The 20,464-nt window shown below is 40.5% G+C and overlaps 1 protein-coding gene across 1 annotated transcript; it reads right to left on the bottom strand.

Annotated features, from left to right (window-relative positions):
* Positions 1 to 17,784: 17,784 nt before the first annotated feature.
* On the bottom strand, positions 17,785 to 19,297 carry LOC140243641 (uncharacterized). The gene has a single exon (XM_072323306.1). The coding sequence runs from the start codon at positions 19,134 to 19,136 to the stop codon at positions 17,901 to 17,903; it is 1,236 nt and encodes a 411-aa protein (XP_072179407.1). The 5' UTR covers positions 19,137 to 19,297; the 3' UTR covers positions 17,785 to 17,900.
* Between the last annotated feature and the right edge of the window lie 1,167 nt (positions 19,298 to 20,464).

The raw sequence follows: 20,464 nt of genomic DNA, 5'->3' as shown, positions 1-20,464 counted from the left end.
CAACTGCTATCAATTACTGGCAGTGACATTGGGAGAATAGCATAACGATTAAATGCGAGCGAGCGAGCTTGAAAATTTTGACATTTTCAGTCTCAAAACTGCCGTTTGTAACTATACTTTGGAATAAGGGAGGCGCACCGGGCACAACTGCTGGCAATTACTGGCAGCAACATCAGGAGAATGGCATAGCGATTAAATGCGATCGAGCTTGAAAATTTTGACGTTTTGCAGTCCCAAAACTGCCTTTTGTAGCTATATTTTTTCGCTTTGGAAATTCAGGGGGGGGGGGGGGGCGAATCCGCCACTGGTAGTCAAGGGTGTCGGTTTATGTGCATGATTTGGGGAGGTATGACCAGCGAGGGGGCGTCGAAGTGACCAAATGGGGGACGGATATCGAAAATCTGCACTTTAGAACATCCTCTAATATTGTTGTTTGTGTTTGTGTGAGTGTGTGTTTTATATACATGAAAATGTTGGCAATGCAAGGCATTTTGATATAGACTATATTAGTATGTAAAGCAACACTGCAAAATCATTAATGATCTAGCTTTAATTATAACGAAGCGTAAGGTACAAAGGTGTACATTCTACATCACATTGCGTAACTTTTTGCCGTTCGGATGTTCTGAGTACACTGCGCACATCCTGCTTATATTCAGAATGCCAACCAGGAATCACGCTGAATCGCAATATTTTGTCGGCTCCGGACTTTTTGAACAATGTTTCACGCTAAATACCTCTTTAATTATGGTTAAAAGAAATCTTAGAAAAATATCTTATTTCTTGATTCCCCTTTCATGTCGATTTCAAAGGCAGTTTACTAACTCTTTAATGACCATTTTGGTAAGTTTTTTTTATTTTTTTTATATTTTTATTTTTTTTTTTACCAGCGGATGGGGGGGGGGGGAAAGCTTGGCGCCCCCCCCCCCCCCACACACACGCTTAACAGGGATCGAATGTACCACTCTTTTGCATGAAATATAAAGTATGAGGGAAGTGGCAGGAAAAATATGAAGACTTTTTGTTTTTGTTTTTGTTTGTTTGGGGGGTTTTTGTTTGTTTGTTTTTTTGCTTGTCAGCCGACTTTTGGCGGAAAATCAGACCTTGAAAGAACGAAGAATTTTTGTTGTTGTTTCTTTTATCTTTTGATTTTCTTTCTTCATGACTGACAGGTGATTTTGACCCCCCCTTTAAAAAAAGTAGCAAAGCCCTGAATAATGCCCAAATATATTCAATAAAATGGTAATACGGATCTCCATTTCTTTGTATGTAATAACGTACCGGATATTATATTCCTATAGGTAATGTATTTTTCTATTTTCTTGATTTAAGTCAATAAAGCAATCATCCCAGGGGCCAGGTTCTGTTTTAATGATGGTGGGTGGGGGAGGGACTTGGAGTTGGAATATCTGTGCAAGGGAGCGGAGCGACCGAGTGGGGGGAGGGAGTGGGAGGGGGTAACCCCCCCCCCCCCCTCTCAGACGAGGAAGATTTTGCACTTTCAGACCTGAAATTAAGCGATCTGGTGCACACATTTTTTTTTGGTGAAATTTTGGATTTACTTGTTTACATGTAGGCCTATATACTATTTGACGTTGTCAACGTCTGGGCCATACCTTATGTCGATATTGCTGTCTTTGCGAGCGAGCGAAGCGAGCGAGCGCTTGAGAAAATTATGTATACATTATCCTACAAGACTGTTCAGCTCTGTTACCTGTCTGGAGGCGGGCGTACAAACGTCATGCAATATGCCAAAATTGATACAATCACATTTCTACTTCCTCCATTTTTTACCTCAAATTTCAGGGGGGGGGGGGGATGATTGTACAGGCCATCCCCCTCCTCCATTTCAGGGGGGGGGGGGGGGATATATCCCCCATCCCCCCCCCCCCCGGATTTACGCCCATGGTGACCATCATATGACAACTTAATGAAATATTGCGCGATGTATAGAGATTTGTTTGGATTAACAACCACACAAAGTCGTCAAGTCGAAAAAGTGCACAAGTTATCATAAAATCAATATTTCATAATTATGCTTAGCGCCATCTTGATCAAAATTGTACACTAGGGCAATTGAGTATCTGAATATAAGAACGACCCAAGTCCATGGAAGACCATTTCGAGTAAACTTAAAAAAAAAACACAAAAAACCTTCATATCCTTTTTATTTCTCCAATAATATTCTATTTAACTTTGATGGGAACGCAACATTGTGTATACAATTTAGAACATTATATTATTATGACAACCAACATTATTGTGGAGAGGCCATTTTGTGTGATGGACTTGGGTCGTTCTTTGAATCATATACATGATATTCTGCTATAGAGATGAGAGAAGGATGAAAGAGGGCGCTTTAATATGAATGTAAAAATGACCCAAGTCCTTCATTCTTCCATTAATACATTGTATAAGATTTAACTCATTCATTTCAGGCACTTCCGGGGGTAATAATGATATATCATTTATACACAAGATGAGTCCATGCATAAGCTACAATTTCCCATGTCAAACTGAATTTGACAAAAAATTGGACTTGGGTCGTTCTCATATTCAGGTCTTCAATTGCTTGTGTATTAGATTACTTTTTCTGCTGTGAAGGAGATATTGTGCACACAGTGTTGCAGTAAAAAGTGTACGGACTTAAGTGGACATATTTTTACTATAAAAGAACTTTTTCTTGTTTTACCGGTACTTGAAATATTTTCACTTGCTGGGACACTTTTGCTAACCAATTTAGTCACTTGGTAAGTGGGAATGGGGATAATGCAAATTTTGTCTTACCTCTGAAAATGTTAATGTTCAGAAATTAATGTAGTAATCTTGAAATGTATGGAACATATCGTTATGTTGATGATAATGAGATACTGATTATAATTTTCTTGTACTTCATCATCACTGCCATACACTCTTCTGCTGTCACCCTCTTTTCTCATACCTGTACCTCTCTTTCTCGATCTTTTGCATTCATGCATACAGTTATTGCACACACACACATGCACAGACACACACACACACACACACACACACACACACACACACACACACACACAAGACACATCCCCTTCTCTCTCTCTCTCTACATCTCTTAATTCCAAACATATTTTGAGAAATAATGAAAGCATCCACACATTTGATATTTATACCAGAAATATACTTTTTGGTATAAACTTTAATGTCCATTTTCAGCCAGTCCTCATTAGTCATGTAATATTGGTAGCTCCTTGAGGATTGCATGATTAAATTCAGTATGAAGACACATGCGCACGCAGCACAGTTGTATAGCAATCAAGTTAGAATGAAACTTTATGTTACATCAAGATTAAAGTCTGGGGAATTGCAACATATTAGCAGAATGGTCATCATTGTCTGATATTCTTATAACCAAGCTGCATGAAAGTTACAACCAAGTCATACAGAGACATTCTTCTGAACAAAATGTGACATCGAAATACTGACAATCCAAATTTTGGAAAAGGTACATTAATCATGATAACACCACGTCTCATCAACGAACACTGAAGTTTTCGAGATGGTTTGACTTTTGGGATGATAATACTAGAAATTACTGATAAACAACAAATATAACAGAAAAAATCCGTCAATGACACCAATATTGTTTGATGCTTATGATCTAAAATCACTGCAACATGTAACACAATGTGAATGCACTTTATTTCTTTGAGTGTTTACCTAGTTCATCAACAAAAAACAAAAACAAAAATAACAAGAAAAAAAATCTGTCAATGTCACCAATTCTATCGTTAGATGCTCATGATCTAAAATCACTGCAACATGTAATACAATGTGAATGCACTTTATTACTTTGAGTGGTTACCTAGTTTATCTTGAAAAAAAAACAGTCCATTTACCGCTGTAAATGTAATGACAGAGACAAACCAACATCAGCCTGTCGTTTGATACATGATAAGTTACAAAAAAAAATGCCTTGCATAAATTGAGATTAAAGAATTGTCCAAAATAGTCTATCCCTTTCAATTCCACTTTCAAATGTGATCTTTTTCTTCATGACCAGTCTTTCTCTTGATTTTAGCTGAAAACAAAACAATGCCAACATTGATACTATTTCACTGTTACTCATAATACTACTTCACTACAAGTTTCTTACTGTACAATATACCATTTTTAGCTTTTCTTCCATTACATTACTTTGTGAGGTACATACTGCAGTGCATGTCACTAACAATTCTGTTGGTATATCTCAATTTGCTTTATACAGAACTGCGAACAAATCTTCACCACTGATATCTAATTTATGAATATACAAAATGGATACATTAAATATTTACTGGCAAAAAAAAAAAAATAGTTCTGCATGCCAGAAGTTTGCACGAACTATACATATCCTAATACATATATGTCTATAGCACAATGTCTTGACACAATGTGTGATGACAGTTTCAAATAACTGGCAAAATTTTAGAATGACAGATTTGTCAAAAATGTGCTGAATGTTTATTTTCCTTGAACTAGGCTTAATTGGATGAATGGCAAAATTGTTTAAGAGTCGGGTATTTGGCAATTTGAGGGTTTTTACTTGAGTTTGACCCTTTTATGAGATTATGCATTAAGTAATTCTCAAGGTATGGAGTAATGGTAATTTCAGTATTTAATGGTAAAACATTAGCATTTACATCTGGCCTTTCACCCTTGACCTTTGACTTTATGACCCTAAAGTTCCCAAGAGAATCAGTATAAGGTAGAACATGCACAAAAATATAATAAGTTTCATGATGATACCTTGAGTCACTTCCGAGATATGGTGGAAGAAGTAAAATTCAGCACTTCACTTGACCTCTGACCTCTGCTTCGGCAAGAAACTTCCCAGAGAATTTCTATTGGGCAATGCATGGGTAAGTTTCAAGCCAAATTCTGCAGGCATTGCATAAATTTGAGGACAGAATTGACATTTTGAGGAGTTGACCTTGACTTTGACCGCGACATTAGTACCATGACCCTAAATTCACTAGATAATCACTGTCAGTCAGTACATGTACATATACTAAGTTTCATTAAGATACCATGAACCATTTGCGGGATATGGAGAAAAACATGACATTTTAACATTTTGACCTTTCATCCATGACCTCATGACTCGAAACTCTCTCTGGAGAATTGGTAGTACATGTATACACTAAGTTTTAAGAAAATACTTCAGGCATTGTGTGGATATGGGGGAAATAGTGAATTTTTAGCATTTGACCTCAACCTTTTGACCTTTGACTCTAAGCAGGTGATCCTATACACGCTAAACCTCAAACAGCTTTTTAGATACGTTGTTCACAAAATTGATTATGACAGAAGGACGAACCCACGGACAGACCACCTGAAAACAAAATGACTCCGGCATCACTTCGTGGAAGAGGCGTAAAAATAGAATGGTCCAGTGTTTAGTCAGTGTATAGTAAGCAGGCCTTCAACTTCTCGTTATTTTCAGGCATTTCCGGAACTATGAGTTTTTCAAGAATTTTTCAAGGAACCGATTAAATTCCAGAAATTTGCTTAAAATTTCGAGATTTCCTACATCTTTATGGAATTTCTTTGATTTTTTAGGTGCTCTCCAGGATTTTAAAGTCTTTTTAGTACATGTATAATGAACCCAAAACAAACCACAGCCCTCATAAAGGAGACTACATGACTCTTTTTGTTCATTATTGAGTACATATTCTAAGATCATCGAATTGTTGCTTTGTTTTCTTTATTTATTATCTTATTTGTATGACGTGCTTGTTACTTTATAGGCAACATATCGCATATAATTTGTTATTATGCTTTAATCCCTCTGAAAAAAAAAATGGTGCTGATATTTTGCCTCTCATCCCCCCCAGCTCACCATCGCGCTTGTGTAGCCTTTAAAAGAAAAATAAAAATCCAGTATATTTTTGTAGAGTCAGGAGGTTTTATTATTCATTTCAGGATTGACTTTGAGTCACTAAAAGAGAGACACAGGATCTGGCCTGCTCTTGCTAAGCAACTGACACAATATGCCTAACTGCTAGCAAGTATTATGCCTGAATTAAAACAAAAAAATTACCGAACGTGTAATTCTTGATTAAAAAAAAAAGTGATCTAAAGAAATCTAAAAGAGAATCATCAACAAGTTTAAAGAACTAATCTGAGTCCTCTACATAGCCGCCACAAAGCCTATTCACAGGGCATATTCGAACATTGACCAAGCAAGAAGGGTACTGGTTTATTCGAGCGTGAAGCATGGTGCTCTTTGTCGCCACACGGTCTCGTAGATGTTGGGAATGGGAACACGAATTCGACATGTTTCTAGTTCAGTTGGTACAGTGGACTCTTATTATAACAAAGTCCTCAAGACTGGCAGTTTTCTTTTATAAGTTTATGCATTGAGTAATTTCCAAGGTATGAAGAAAGAGTGTAATTACAGTACAAAATAGTTTTTTTTTTTTTTTTTTTTTTGGGGGGGGCATTGAAACCTGGCCTTTGACCCTTAACCTTTGACCTTCTGGTTGGAAATTTCCCAGAGAATCTCCATTAGGTAATGCAAGTTTTAAAACTAATAATACAAGCATTGCATATACTAGTATATGAGGGAAATAATAAAATTTTGAGGAGTAGACCTTGACCTTTGACCCCTGACTATTGACCCATGACCCCTAAATTCCCTAGATATTCCTGCCAGGGATCAGCACATGCGTATGTACCAAGTTCCATGAAGATACATTGAACCATTTGCGAGAAAAGTGATATTGCAACATTTTCACCCAACCTTTGACCTTTTGACCTTTGACCTTATGACATGAAACTCTCTCTGGAGAATCTTTACACAGTAGTACATGTCTACACTAAGTTTCAAGAAAATACCTTCGGGCATTGCATAGATATGGGGGAAATAGCAACATTTTTAGCATTTGACCTCGACCTTTGACCTCTTGCCAATGTCACTAAAATCTACTCAACTAATTGCCCCATTATACATTATCCTTGGACCAAGTTTGGTGAAAGCTGCTTCATCCAGTTTTGAGTTATCACATAAACAGATAAATTTTAGAATTTGACCTTGATCTTTGACCTTTGACCTCTGTCCGACTTCACTAAAAAACTAATCAAGTAATTGTCCCATCATACATCATCCTCGGACAAAGTTTGGTGTAATTTGCTCGATCCAGTCTTGGGTTATCGCGTAAACGGATACAATTTCATGATATGACCTTGACCTTTGACCTTTGGTCTTTGGCCAATTTCACCCAAAATTTAATCAAGTAATTGCCCCCTCATACTTCATACTTGGACCAAGTTTGGTAAAATGCCAGTCAATATTACTCAAGTTATCGCGTAAACGAAAGTGGACGGACGTACGGACGGACGGACAACCCGAAAACACACCACTTCGTCACGGAGGCATAAAAACCTTCTAGAACAGACTATACATGTACATATGCACGATCACGTTCACCTCAGTTGAACTACAGAAAACTTTCATGTCAGTGTAATGATATGATGCACTGTATCATTATTAGGCAATTAGCATTCAGTTGAATTAGCACATTATCAAAAGGAATGTAAACATTCACCTTTGCAGGCATGCTCACTTCAGTTTGTACACTGTATTTAGCACATCTTGTTATAACATGTGTTTCTATGCATGCACAGTTGGTTCACAGTGTATCCCCCATGCAAATGCATGCCTAATTATGGCACTGTGAATGTACACACTTCACTACACTATGCAGTGTGCATAACACAGCTGAGATAGCTGGAGCAGAATAAAGTTATGTTACTCTTCCTTCAAAAGTGAATTGGAACTGAGTGTTTCATTAGCCTTCACAAGAAGTACTCTAAGCTGACTTATACAACATTGAATCATCAGGACTTATCACTACATGGTGGCAGCGGGAACCGGATCTAGCCATTCCCATATCAGTAAGTTACACTTTCAACTTCAAGCTTCAGCACTGCAACTTGTGTCAGCTTTGCATGCCCACAACAGTACAGCATACAGGACACACACACACACACATGCATAGCCTTCGTTATGTCATGATCTGCCCTGTTTGCTGTAAGTTATCACTAAACTGCTCAACTTTGGAACACATTTCACAGCAAAATGGGAGATAATAACATTATGCCCAAGATGGATTGGGGGGCACCCAATCTCGCCGAGTCCTTCAGAATGTTCAAACAGAGGATTGAACTTTATTTCAAAGTCAAACATACTGCGGCTGATGACCAGGTGCCTACTGTTCTCTTTGCCGTAGGGGAGGAAGGGCTCCGCAGGTACAACTGTTGGGAACTGACTAGTGCTCAACAAAGAGATGTGAAGACAATCTTCGAGAAATTTACAGAGCAGTTAGAGCCCCAGGAAAACTTTAGAGTGTGCCGTCTCAAATTAGCAAAAATCATGCAACAAACCAAAGAGAAATTAGATGATTTCGTGAACAGGTGCCGCCAGATAGCCATCAAGTGTGCATTCTCAAAGGAAGAGCTGGATGAGCACCTGACTGAGCAGATCATAGCCAGCACACCAACACCTGACTTCCAGAAAGAGCTCCTCACAAAGAAAGCTGGTCAATGAAGCACTCCAGTTGGGAAGGACCGTGTACGACATGAACTAGACCGAATGGAAGCACAAGGCGTCTTCAAACAGATGGAAGAGCCAACAGAGTGGGTGAACTCCATAACGTACGCAACCAAGAAGGACGGCAGCATTCGCATCTGCCTCGACCCAAGACGCCTCAATCAAGCACTCATTCACCCACACTACAAACAACAAACATTTGAGGAGTTGAATTACAAGTTTCACAATGCTCAATTCTTCTCAAAGTTAGACGCCAAGGCGGGCTATTGGTCCATTAAGCTTGATCAGGAGAGCCAGTTGCTTACCACGTTTCAAACTCCCTTTGGCAGATATTTTATTTCTGCCGCCTTCCATACGGGTTGAATGTCAGTCAGGACATTTTCCAGCTGGAAATAGATCGTATCCTGGAGGGTTGCACAGGAACTGTATGCATAGCAGATGACATTGTTGTCTATGGAATGACAGCAGAAGAGCATGACAGAAACCTGCTAAAACTGATGCAAACAGCAAAGGAACGAGGTCTGACCTTCAACTCCTCGAAATGTCACATAAAGTAAAGAAGTATCATCTTCTTTGGGAATGTGTACACTTACGAGGGGATAAAGCCGGATCCACAGAAGGTGGCCGATCTGCAGGCAGTTCCACCCCCACAAAACATCACAGATCTCCAACACTTCCTTGGAATGATAACGTACCTGTCCTGCTTCATCAACGACTTCAGTTCCAAGGCCGCAGAACTGCGGGATCTCCTCCGCAAGGACTCAGAGTTCAGATGGGAGGCACATCACCACGAAGTTTTTGACAGATTGAAGCAGGAAGTCACAACATCAGTCTTGAGATATTATGACACTCAAGCCCCTGTGTACCTCCAGTGTGATGCCAGCCTCCGTGGACTTGGGGTAGCTCTTCTTCAACATGATGAACACCAGACGCTTCAAACCATTGCATTCGCAAGCAAGACCTTGTCGCCAACAGAACAGATGTACTCCTGCATCGAGAGAGAACTCTTGGCCGTAGTATATGGGGTAGAGAGATTCCATACATACTTGTATGGTAGAGCGTTCAACATTGTTACTGATCACAAACTACTGGTAATGATTGTGGACAAACCCTTGATCGTAGTGCCCTCGAGGCTCCAACGCATGTTGATCAGGCTGCAAGGATACAACTTCAAGATGTCACATCAACCAGGAAAAGAAAATATCCTGGCAGACGGCCTGTCACGACTATCAAGCAATCACAACAGGGCCACAGTAGACCTAGACACCAGAGTGGACCTGGTGCAGTTCTCTGCAGAGAAAACATAGCAACTACAGGAAGCCACCAGGAAGGACCCAGTCCTAAACCACCTCACCGAAATCATAAGCACAGGTTGGCCCGGAGAAATCAAGGAACTTGCGACTGAACTGAGACCCTATTGGAGTTTCAGGGACGAGTTGTCAGTACACGATGGGATCATCATGAAAGGGAGCAGAGTGGTCATCCCAAAAAACATGCAGCATGACATTCTCCAGAGACTACATACTAGCCACCTTGGTCAGGAAAAGACGAAGCTCCTTGCCAGAAATAGCGTGTACTGGACCAACATAAACAAAGGCATTGACAAAATGGTGCAGTCTTGCGAAAAATGCCAGTACCACCAGCCGTCACAAGCGTCTGAACCACTCATGCAGCCAGACATACCTTCAAGACCATGGGAAGTTGTGGCAACAGACCTTTTCGAGATAAATGGCAACCAGTGGCTGATCATTGTAGACTACTACAGCAAGTACCCTTTTGTGAGGAAGCTTCCTGATCCAGCCACCAGCAGTGCAGTGATTGCAGCCATGAAGCAAATTTTTACAGAACATGGCATTCCACGTACAGTTATTAGTGACAACGGACCTCGCTACTCCAGCCTGCAGTTTAGAGAATTTGCTGCCGCGTGAAATTTCAAACAGCACATAATCTCCACGACGCCCACAAGGAAACAGATTTGTCGAGAGGCAAATAAGAACAATCAAGAACATCATGAAAAAAGCACCAAATCTGCCTCTCGCCCTTCTACACTGGATGATGACACCAGTTGATAATAGCCTGCCCAGCCCAGCGGAGATCCTAATGGGTCGTAAGCTCAAATGCGACCTACCAACCAGGATCACGAACAGCAATCCAAACACTGATACCATACATCAGTGCCTTTAACAAAGGCAGGAGACACAAAAGCAGCAGTTCGACCAGCACGCCAGGCCGGCCGAGCTTCCTCCACTGTACACAGGCCAGCAAGTAAGAGTACAGCACCCAACTACAAAATGCTGGCAACCAGCCACAGTTTATTCTAAGGCTGCAGAACCACGCTCTTATGTTGTCCAGAGCCCTAATGGCAAGCTGTACCGGCGCAACAGGCAGCACATCGGAGCAGACCACACTGGCCAGGCTGACAAGCAGATCACACTCACCAGCCCTCATATCTGCGACGAAGCAAGTACCGGGTCTCCTAGCAACAAGGCATCATCCAGTCCAACGAAACATCCCCCCTGTGTCTTGGACCACAGGGAATCCTGTTCTTCTGACGCCGACTCCAGAGCTGGAACACCTGGCACACCTGATGCTCAGCAGCGGAAATCAGCCCCTAGCCATCCCCAGCGCTAGCTCCGGCTGCCAAGCAGATTCTGCGATTACGAGATGTGATTATATATTGGAGCCCAGTTGTGATATAGCAGTTGAGAAAATTTCACGGATGTGATTCCATCATTGAGATAAAGTAAAAATTAATACATGCTAATGATATTAATTGATGTGATTTTCCGGAGCTGAAAATGGATCATTGCATCTGTTAAATAAATCGCGGGGAGCCGATTATTTTGTGTGAGTGGATCACCACATTACATTAATTTTTGTGCTTATATTGATTGAAATGGTAAATTTCTATTACTGAAAATCTCCGAATATATGTTACGGTTTTTATTTGGGAAAAGGAGATGTAATGATATGATGCACTGTATCATTACAGGCAATTAGCATTCAGTTGAATAAGCACATTATCAAAAGGAATGTGAACATTCACCTTTGCAGGCATGCTAACTTCAGTTTGCAATTAGCACATCTTGTTATAACATGTGTTTCTATGCATGCACAGTTGGTTCACAGTGTATCCCCATGCAAATGCATGCCTAATTATGGCACTGTGAATGTACACATTTCACTACACTATGCAGTGTGCATAACACAGCTGAGATAGCTGGAGCAGAATAAAGTTATGTTACTCTTACTTCAAAAGTGAATTGGAACTGAGTGATTCATTAGCCTTCACAAGAAGTACTCTAAGCTCACTTATACAACATTGAATCATCAGGACTTATCGCTACAGTCAGAACATCAAAGTGTTGATTTTATGAGGCAGATTCTTTGACATGATAATTACAGGGTTGCCAACACTGGAAACTAGTTGAGAGTGAGACTCCCATAGGCCAATGCTATAATTTAGGAGTCAGAATGCATGAGATCAATAGAAATGCATGCAAATGAAATAAAGTTTTAGAGTGAGAAAGGACCAAAATGCGTGAATCTCACGTTCAATGCGTGAGAGTTGGCAGCCCTGTAATTACACATATGTAATCAATGTTGTTCAAACATTAGATTCAAATAGAGTCTTTATAAATGGGTCAGAGTTATCATTCATTTCATGATCAATCATAAACTCTCACTAGATAAAACAATGCTGTCATTATACATGTACACTAGGAATATTAAATTGATCTGCCACAGCCACAGTACTTTAGTGTGGAAATATAAACTGCGTAATCATGAGTTTTGAAGGCTTAACTGGACAGAAGCCTCATACATTGTATGCCACCACTGGCAAGCTGGACATATCTTGGCACGTGAAGAATAGAAGAGGTAACATTACAGCAACCTCAACAACCCCATTCTTTTTTTTGAAAGATTCCATTCAACTTCAACGAAAATTCGATTAGAATGAAGTCCACCCGGGCAGATTGTCATTTTGTGTGTGTGTGTTGAAAGAACAGCTGACAATGTGTCCCATTTGTTCCTCATATTTGTGTCTTAAATAATAATAAATGTGTCTTATATCTGCAATGAACAATGAATGGATTTTGTATTGTAATGGTACTGTGAAAGATTACGTATCTTAAATTCTGATGAATTGTTTTTGGTATAAATTGTCAGAGATAATTAGTTAAGTGTCGCTCTGTTTTATGTATTGTATTTGGGGAAATTTTCATACCTGGATTTTTCTTTGATTTTTGGTATTTTGTATTAAGAATTTGCAGTACATTTTTTCCCCCTCAGGCATCTTTACAGTACACAACCCAGCTCCTTCAGAAGGCTCAAAGAATTACAGTGCACTCCCGTTATAACGAACACGGTTATAACGAAATTCCGGTTACAACGAAATAAAATTTAGGGCCGCAACATTATCAACTGTGTATTTTTATTGTTTATTCATTCGGTTATAACGAAATTTCGTTATAACGAAAGAAAACTGCCGGTCCCGAGGACTTCGTTATAACGGGAGTCCACTGTATATGTTTTTGTACTGTATATCTTAGTAACAAGTAGAAGGAAGGCGCATTTTTCCTGTAAAATTGAACATATCTATTTATAATGATATTCTCCTTTTAAATATGCCAAATAGAAACAACAAAACAGAGGTAAAAGTTTAAGAGGGTTGAAATGAGATGAATCTAAAGATTGCAAAGGTTAAGAATAGGTGGTTTGCTGGCATCTTAGACTCATCATCCTCTTCCTTATCGCCACTATCATAATCATCATCAACATCGTCACCATCATCATCGTCATCATCATCATCATCTTCATCAATATCGTCATCATCATCACAATCACCATCATCATTATCATCGCTATCATCATCGTCATCACTATGAATTATACCATAGAGGTGAGAGGAATATTATATGTATATCATGTTTATATACAGTAATTATTTACGGGCCGGTTGTGTCCATTTTGATTTTCCCCCTTTGTATTGTTAATTACGTATATTTATAGGATTTATATTTCGCATATGTATTTACCATTATGTATAATTTCCTGTTTTTTCTATAATATTGTATGTGAAATAAATATGATTATGTTGGGTGGATTTAATGCAATTTATTGGTAGTGAATCTCGGTAGATTCGTATAATTGAACGAATGATTAGAGTTATTTAGTGTGTGTGTGTGTGTGTGTGTGTTTCTTAGGTTAAATGTATGCTGATATAAGTTCATTTGAGTGTTTTTTTTTTCTTTTCGTCCTGAAACAGCTGTTCATGTATCATGTTTGTGTGTAAATGTACTTGTATACATGTATATATTTGTGTAACTGTCAATTGTGGTGTGATGGACCGGGTCCACTGTATTTCTTTCCTTGTACTTACCTGCCTGTGGGCAGGTAGTATCCTAGGAGTATTCATCACATGCTTTAATTTGCAAAGGAAATAAAGTATGTTATATATAACTAAATAGCCAAAATACCATCACATGTACAGTTGAACCTCTCTTATCCGGCCTCCCTTTATCCGGATCTCTCTATTACACGGACGCAATCTCGCCGTGATTTTTTTTTTTTTTTTTATAATTACGGGAGGAAAGGGGGATTCCCAACTCCTTGAGATCTCCTACACAAACACAATGAATTACATACTGTAAAACATGATATATTCGCGGCATGAATTTTTCGCGAATTGGAACCGACAGCCTTTTTCGTGGCATGAAATTTTCGCGAAGTGCCACTGGCGTTCAATGCATATAGTGTAAACAAGGACTTTTGCGTGCATTTTAATTTCGCGAATCTTGGCGGCTCGCGAAATTCGCGAAATTAAAGTGCACGCAAAAATTCCTCGTTTGACAGTATACTTGATACATTTCTTAATAATCATTTAGGTAAATCATCCCAAGAATTTATAAAAGAAAATGATTTCATTCTTGCAAACACAAACCTCTATTTTGGGGTATGTTACTGAGTGTAACAATGAAAAGGTTGCAGTATACACATTACTACATGTGGTACTACAATGGGCTACATCAGTACATATTATGTACATGTATAAAGCATCGAGTCTCCCGTATCCGGCCAAATCCCTTATCCAGATGAACCCCGGTCCCGACTTGTCCGGATACGAGAGGTTCAACTGTATTTGGAATTCATACACAACAAACAGACATATTAAGATGAAAGTTGAATCAAACAATATTTATTACCCAAATTCACAGCTGATGTATTCTGAAAAGAAAATGTAAAGACTGATCAAGATAATGGAGATACAGCAGGCCGTTTATTAACTACTGGACATAATTTCTTCTTGTTGTCACGGTAGAAGCGTCCACGTCGCGGCCCTGGGTAATGCCAACTCTACCACCACGCACAAGAATCAACATCGCCATTATGGCTAACAATGGACATGATAGAAGAAGTCAGAGTAGACCCTTCCTAGGGCCTGCCCTGACAGTCATCTCAGCAAACATTGAAGATTTGTCAACGGCCAAGCAACAGATCTTTGTGAGCAGAACTCTGCAGCAATCTCCAATGTGATGTCCTCTGTCTACAGGAGACCCACAGAGGGAGCGACAACAACTGCCCTTCCATACCTGGTATGGTACTCATCACTGAGCGACCACATCGCCAATATGGTAGTGCAATCTTTGTCAGAGCAGGATCTGCCATAGAAGCTGCAACCATTTCTGATGACAACATGGAAGTTTTGACAGTGGAATTGAGTAGTGCAGTTGTAACATCTCTCTACAAACCACCAGCAGTTGACTTTAAATTCCCATATCCCGTCCAACACGTACAGAACAAGCCACAGGTCATCATTGGTGAATTCAACAACCAGAGCAAGCCACAGGTCATCATTGGTGAATTCAACAACCAGAGCACCCAATGGGGGTACAAGGAAACCAATAAAGATGGAGAAGCAGTATAAGAATGGATGGAGGCTAACCAACTCAATACCATTCATGACTCTAAGCTGCCATCATCCTTCCATAGTGCTCATTGGAGACGAGGATATAACCCAGATCTAGTCATTGTCACCAGTAACATCGCAGGTCTATGTCAAAAGTTTGTGACGGACCCCATCCCAGCAAGCCAACATCGACCTATTAGCATCCAAGTCAATGCTGCTATAAGACCAACTAGTGTCCCTTTTAAGAGGCACTTCAATTATAAGAAAGCAGATTGGAGGGGTTTTTCCAAGGAGCTAGAGCTGAAAATCAAGAAGATTGCACCAACATCATGCAACTATGACCAATTTGCAGAACTGAAGAAGACTGCAAGAAGATATATTCCATGGGGTTGTAGGATGCAGTATATCCCTGGCCTCACCAAGGAGAGCTCAGAATTATATGAAGATTGTGTTGCCATGTTTGAAGTGGACCCCTTCTCTGTGAATATGACCGAGTTAGGTGAGAAGGTGATGGAATCCATATTTCAGGAACGCCGTAAGACCTGGCAGGCTTTAATAGAGTCAACTGATATGTCAAAGAACAGCAAGAAAGCATGGTCAAGAATCCTAAAGCTCCGAGGTGATCCTAAAGCACCACCTGCACAGCCCAAAGTCACTGCAAATCAAGTTGCTCACCAGCTGCTCATGAATGGCAAAAGTGGCATGGTGAAGAACAAGATCAAACTCGACCGCAAGAAGTACAGCAAAGACCCAGGTCTTACTACACCTCTGACCATGGAAGAGCTGGAAAAAGGCATCATCTCATTGAAGCCAGGGAAAGCAGTTGGTCTTGATAACATCTCCACAGAGCAGATTAAGAACTTTGGACTTGCTGCTAGGAATTGGTTGCTACAGTTGTACAACTACTGCCTATCGACCCACAAACTTCCCAAGATCTGGAATAAAGCACATGTACTGGTACTCCTGAAACCTGGGAAAGACCCATCAGTCCCAAAGAGCTATAGGCCTATTTCACTCCTGAGCCACACTTACAAGCTCTTTGAATGCCTGATACTCAACAGAGTTGGACCAGTTGTTGATGAACTCCTCATCCCTGAACAAGCTGGTTTCCACCCAGGTAAGTCTACCACGAGCCAAGTACTCACCATCACCCAGCATATTGAAGATGGATTGAGGAGGGTAAAGTCACTGGTGTAGTGTTCGTTGACCTCTCATGGGCCTATGACACAGTCAACCACAGGTGTCTTCCCCATAAGATAGTAGAGCTTACCAAAGACATCTGTCTAACAGAACTGATTGAAAGCATGTTAGAGAACAGGTATTTTTACACTGAGCTGGGCGGTAAGAAGAGCAGATGGCGAAAGCTGAAGAATGGTCTCCCACAGGGTAGTGTGATGGCTCCACTACTGTTTATCATCTACACAGATGACCAATCAAAGAGTGAAGGCACTCGACGCTTCATTTATGCAGATGATCTTGGTATAGCTGCACAAGATAGCGACTTCAGTACTGTTGAAGTGAAACTTACAAATGCTCTCAGTGATCTGACACCCTACTATGAAGCAAACCACCTTCGTGCAAATCCATCCAAGATGCAGGTATACGCTTTCCATCTACATAACCGAGAGGCGAAACATCACCTAAATGTCAGATGGTCGGGTACTCCTCTTGAAAACTGTGACCATCCAGTATATCTGGGTGTCACCCTTGATCGATACCTTTCCTTCAAGACCCATGTTGAAAAGACTAAAGCCAAGGTTTGTGCAAGAAATAACATTATCAGCAAACTCACTGGAACAAGATGGGGTGCTAGCCCAGGCACTCTACAATCAACTGCCTTAGCCCTCTGCTACTCAACTGCAGAGTATGCATCCCCAGTATGGGAAAGATCTGCCCATGCTAGGAAAATTGATTCAGCCCTGAACACAACTTGTCGTCTTATCTCTGGATGTCTCAGACCAACACCAACTGACAGTCTTTACTTACTATCTGGTATAGTACCTCCAGAGACTCGTCGCAGAGCAGCAAGTACAAGAGAACGCTATCGCCAGACCACAGATGAGCGACATCCTTTATTTGGCCATCGACCTGCAACGAGCCAGCTGAAGTCTTGGCCAAGCTTCCTAAAGAAACTGAACCAAGTGCCGAAGCTGAAAGCACCAGAGCAGCCTTATGGAAAGAGAGAACAGCAGATCTTCCCACTGAAATATCCATGTCCATAGGCCCTAAAGAAGAACTCCCCCCCCCCCCCCTCTGTGTGAGAAGCACCTTGAAAAAATTTACATTGGAATGGCTTCTCCCCTTATGCACCCTCATGTGGATCGTCATACATTTCTTCAATATGGACCTCCTGCACACTTTGCACGGCCCCTTTTTTCAAAAGAGTGCTTGGATACCTCCCCCTCAGGCTTACTCTGGTGTTCATGTGATTTCATCCTCTTCTTTGACAATTAAATCAAGAGAGGTTGATCTCACTGTCTTACTAAACAAATTTGGGTTAGTTGTATCACATTGGTGCATGTGACCGAGCAAAGACATGTGCTGTTTGAGGGAACTTTTCTGTGTGAAGCACCTTGAACAAACTTTACATCGGAATGGCTTCTCCCCCTTATGCAACCTAATATGGACCCGCATATAGACCTTTGATACAGATTTCCCACAGACTTTGCACTGCTCTCTTACATTAATATGCTTAGGATTATGCAAAGACATGTGCCGGTTGAGGGAACCTTGCTGTGTGAAGCACCTTGAACAAACTTTACATTGGAATGGCTTTCTTGCATAAAAGTGCTTAGGATCATGCAAAGACATGTGCCGGTTGAGGGAACCTTGCTGTGTGAAGCACCTTGAACAAACTTTACATTGGAATGGCTTTCTTGCATAAAAGTGCTTAGGATCATGCAAAGACATGTGCCGGTTGAGGGAACCTTGCTGTGTGAAGCACCTTGAACAAACTTTACATTGGAATGGCTTTCTTGCATAAAAGTGCTTGGGATCATGCAAAGACATGTGCCGGTTGAGGGAACCTTGCTGTGTGAAGCACCTTGAACAAACTTTACATTGAAATGGCTTTCTTGCATTAAAGTGCTTAGGATCATGCAAAGACATGTGCCGGTTGAGGGAACCTTGCTGTGTGAAGAACCTTGAACAAACTTTACATTGGAATGGCTTTCTTGCATAAAGGTGCTTAGGATCATGCAAGGACATGTGCCGTTTGAGGGAACTTTTTTGTGAGAAGCACCTTGAACAAACTTTACATTGGAATGGCTTCTCCCCGTTGTGCACCCTCATATGGTCATGCATATTGTGATTTAATACAAAATTCATACACACTTTACACTTCTCTCTCTGAAATGAGTGCTTGTGACCCCTTAATTGGAACTTGCTTTGGTGTTTGTTCAATTTCATCCTCTTCTGTGACACATGATGGGGTGCCCCTAAAGTCTCACTGAAGGAATCTGGGTTGTAGGCATCACTTGATATATGGCTGGTAAGATTTTTTTCTTGGGGGTGTGCAGCCTGTGTAAGCCTTTCTCCTCTAAGACCAAGTGCTGGGAAAACCAGCCCCTCCTTATCCTCTGCTGGTACATCTTGCATTGTCGAGGCTGATGGGGCTGTATTAGTCTTCTCACTGTCCACTGATGGTGTGTCATTCATCGCCCCTGCAATTGCCAGGCACTTTGCATTAATTACAACACGTGCAGAGTTGCAATGTTGGTCGGATCCTGCTTCATAAAAGTCTCTCTGGAATTCATTTTGATTAAGAGTGCTTGTCCGTGACACAGAATCCTCATCACCATTCAGAACAGGGTTCTTTGTTTCACCTGTTGAAATAAAAAAATGACATGATACTACCTAGTTTGTATTGCATTATCAAGCAACAATGGTCCCTACCTAATACTACATAATGTACATTGTATAATCAGTGTTATTACATTCATGATTATCATCTTTATAAAGAAAAGAGATTTCAAATTAAAAGAAAGAGTAGCATGATCTGACATATCATCAGGAAAAGGCAGTCGAACAACCAAATATTGTGTGCATCAACATTTGAACAGGATTGTGTGGAAAACCTTGTACTTAGTGACCCTGCACTACAAAACCGACAAAAAGTTGTCTGATATAAATTAGTTGAGGGCCAATTCTGAAAGAAGGCAAGTCAAAGGTAACCCACACGTTCCATGGAACATTTCAGAGGCCTTTGTGGGCTGAAAAATAGTGTAAATGGCCTCTGATTATACTAGACTTCATCATGGCGATTGTTATCTCGGAGAAGTATAATCACGTAAAAAAGGGAGAAAAATTATAAAAATGCCCTTGACATGCATATTCTAGAAAAGAAACTCTCTGCCGTAACACATGAGACCCAAAAAACAAAAATACCGGTACATTAGACCAACTGGCAATTAGACGAAATGGGAATTAGACAAAGTAACATTATTAGCCCTAGTGGTCATTAGACCAACTGGTTATTAGAAGACGTGGCAAGTAGACCGAGTGAGAATTGGACCAAATGGGTTTAGCCTGAATGGTGTTAACCCAACTGGTGATTACTGTAGACCAAGTGGGAACGGACCAAGTGGCAATAAACCCTTGAAGAGACCCTGTACTTCAAAGCAGCTTTTCTCGGTTCACCCTTTTCCCGAGTGTGTGTGTTTTGGAGAGTCCATTTCACTTGAGCTATACATCATTTTAAAGCTTAGAGTCTGTTAGACTGATGTAAATTCTTCTCATTCATCCAGTCGAAGTACAAGATCAAAAATTAGTTGAATCAAGAAATTGGAAATAAACTCACTGTTGCGACGTTTCGCCAATTATCAATTGGCTTCTTCGGGCGAATGAAGCTCGCGATGATGGAATGGTCCTTAAATAGTGCTAGATTGTGCAGAGCGCACTGGACCTTGTCCAGCGCGCGAAAGATGACTTGGTATTTTGCGAACAGCTCAGTCCCACGCGTGCGATAAATTGAAGCGGATAAACGT

This window comes from Diadema setosum, chromosome 20 (assembly GCF_964275005.1).
Source record: "Diadema setosum chromosome 20, eeDiaSeto1, whole genome shotgun sequence".
NCBI classification, from domain to species: Eukaryota; Metazoa; Echinodermata; class Echinoidea; order Diadematoida; family Diadematidae; genus Diadema; species Diadema setosum.
The sequence above is the reverse complement of the archived record's forward strand: the minus strand, read 5'-3'. Positions and strand labels throughout refer to the sequence as shown.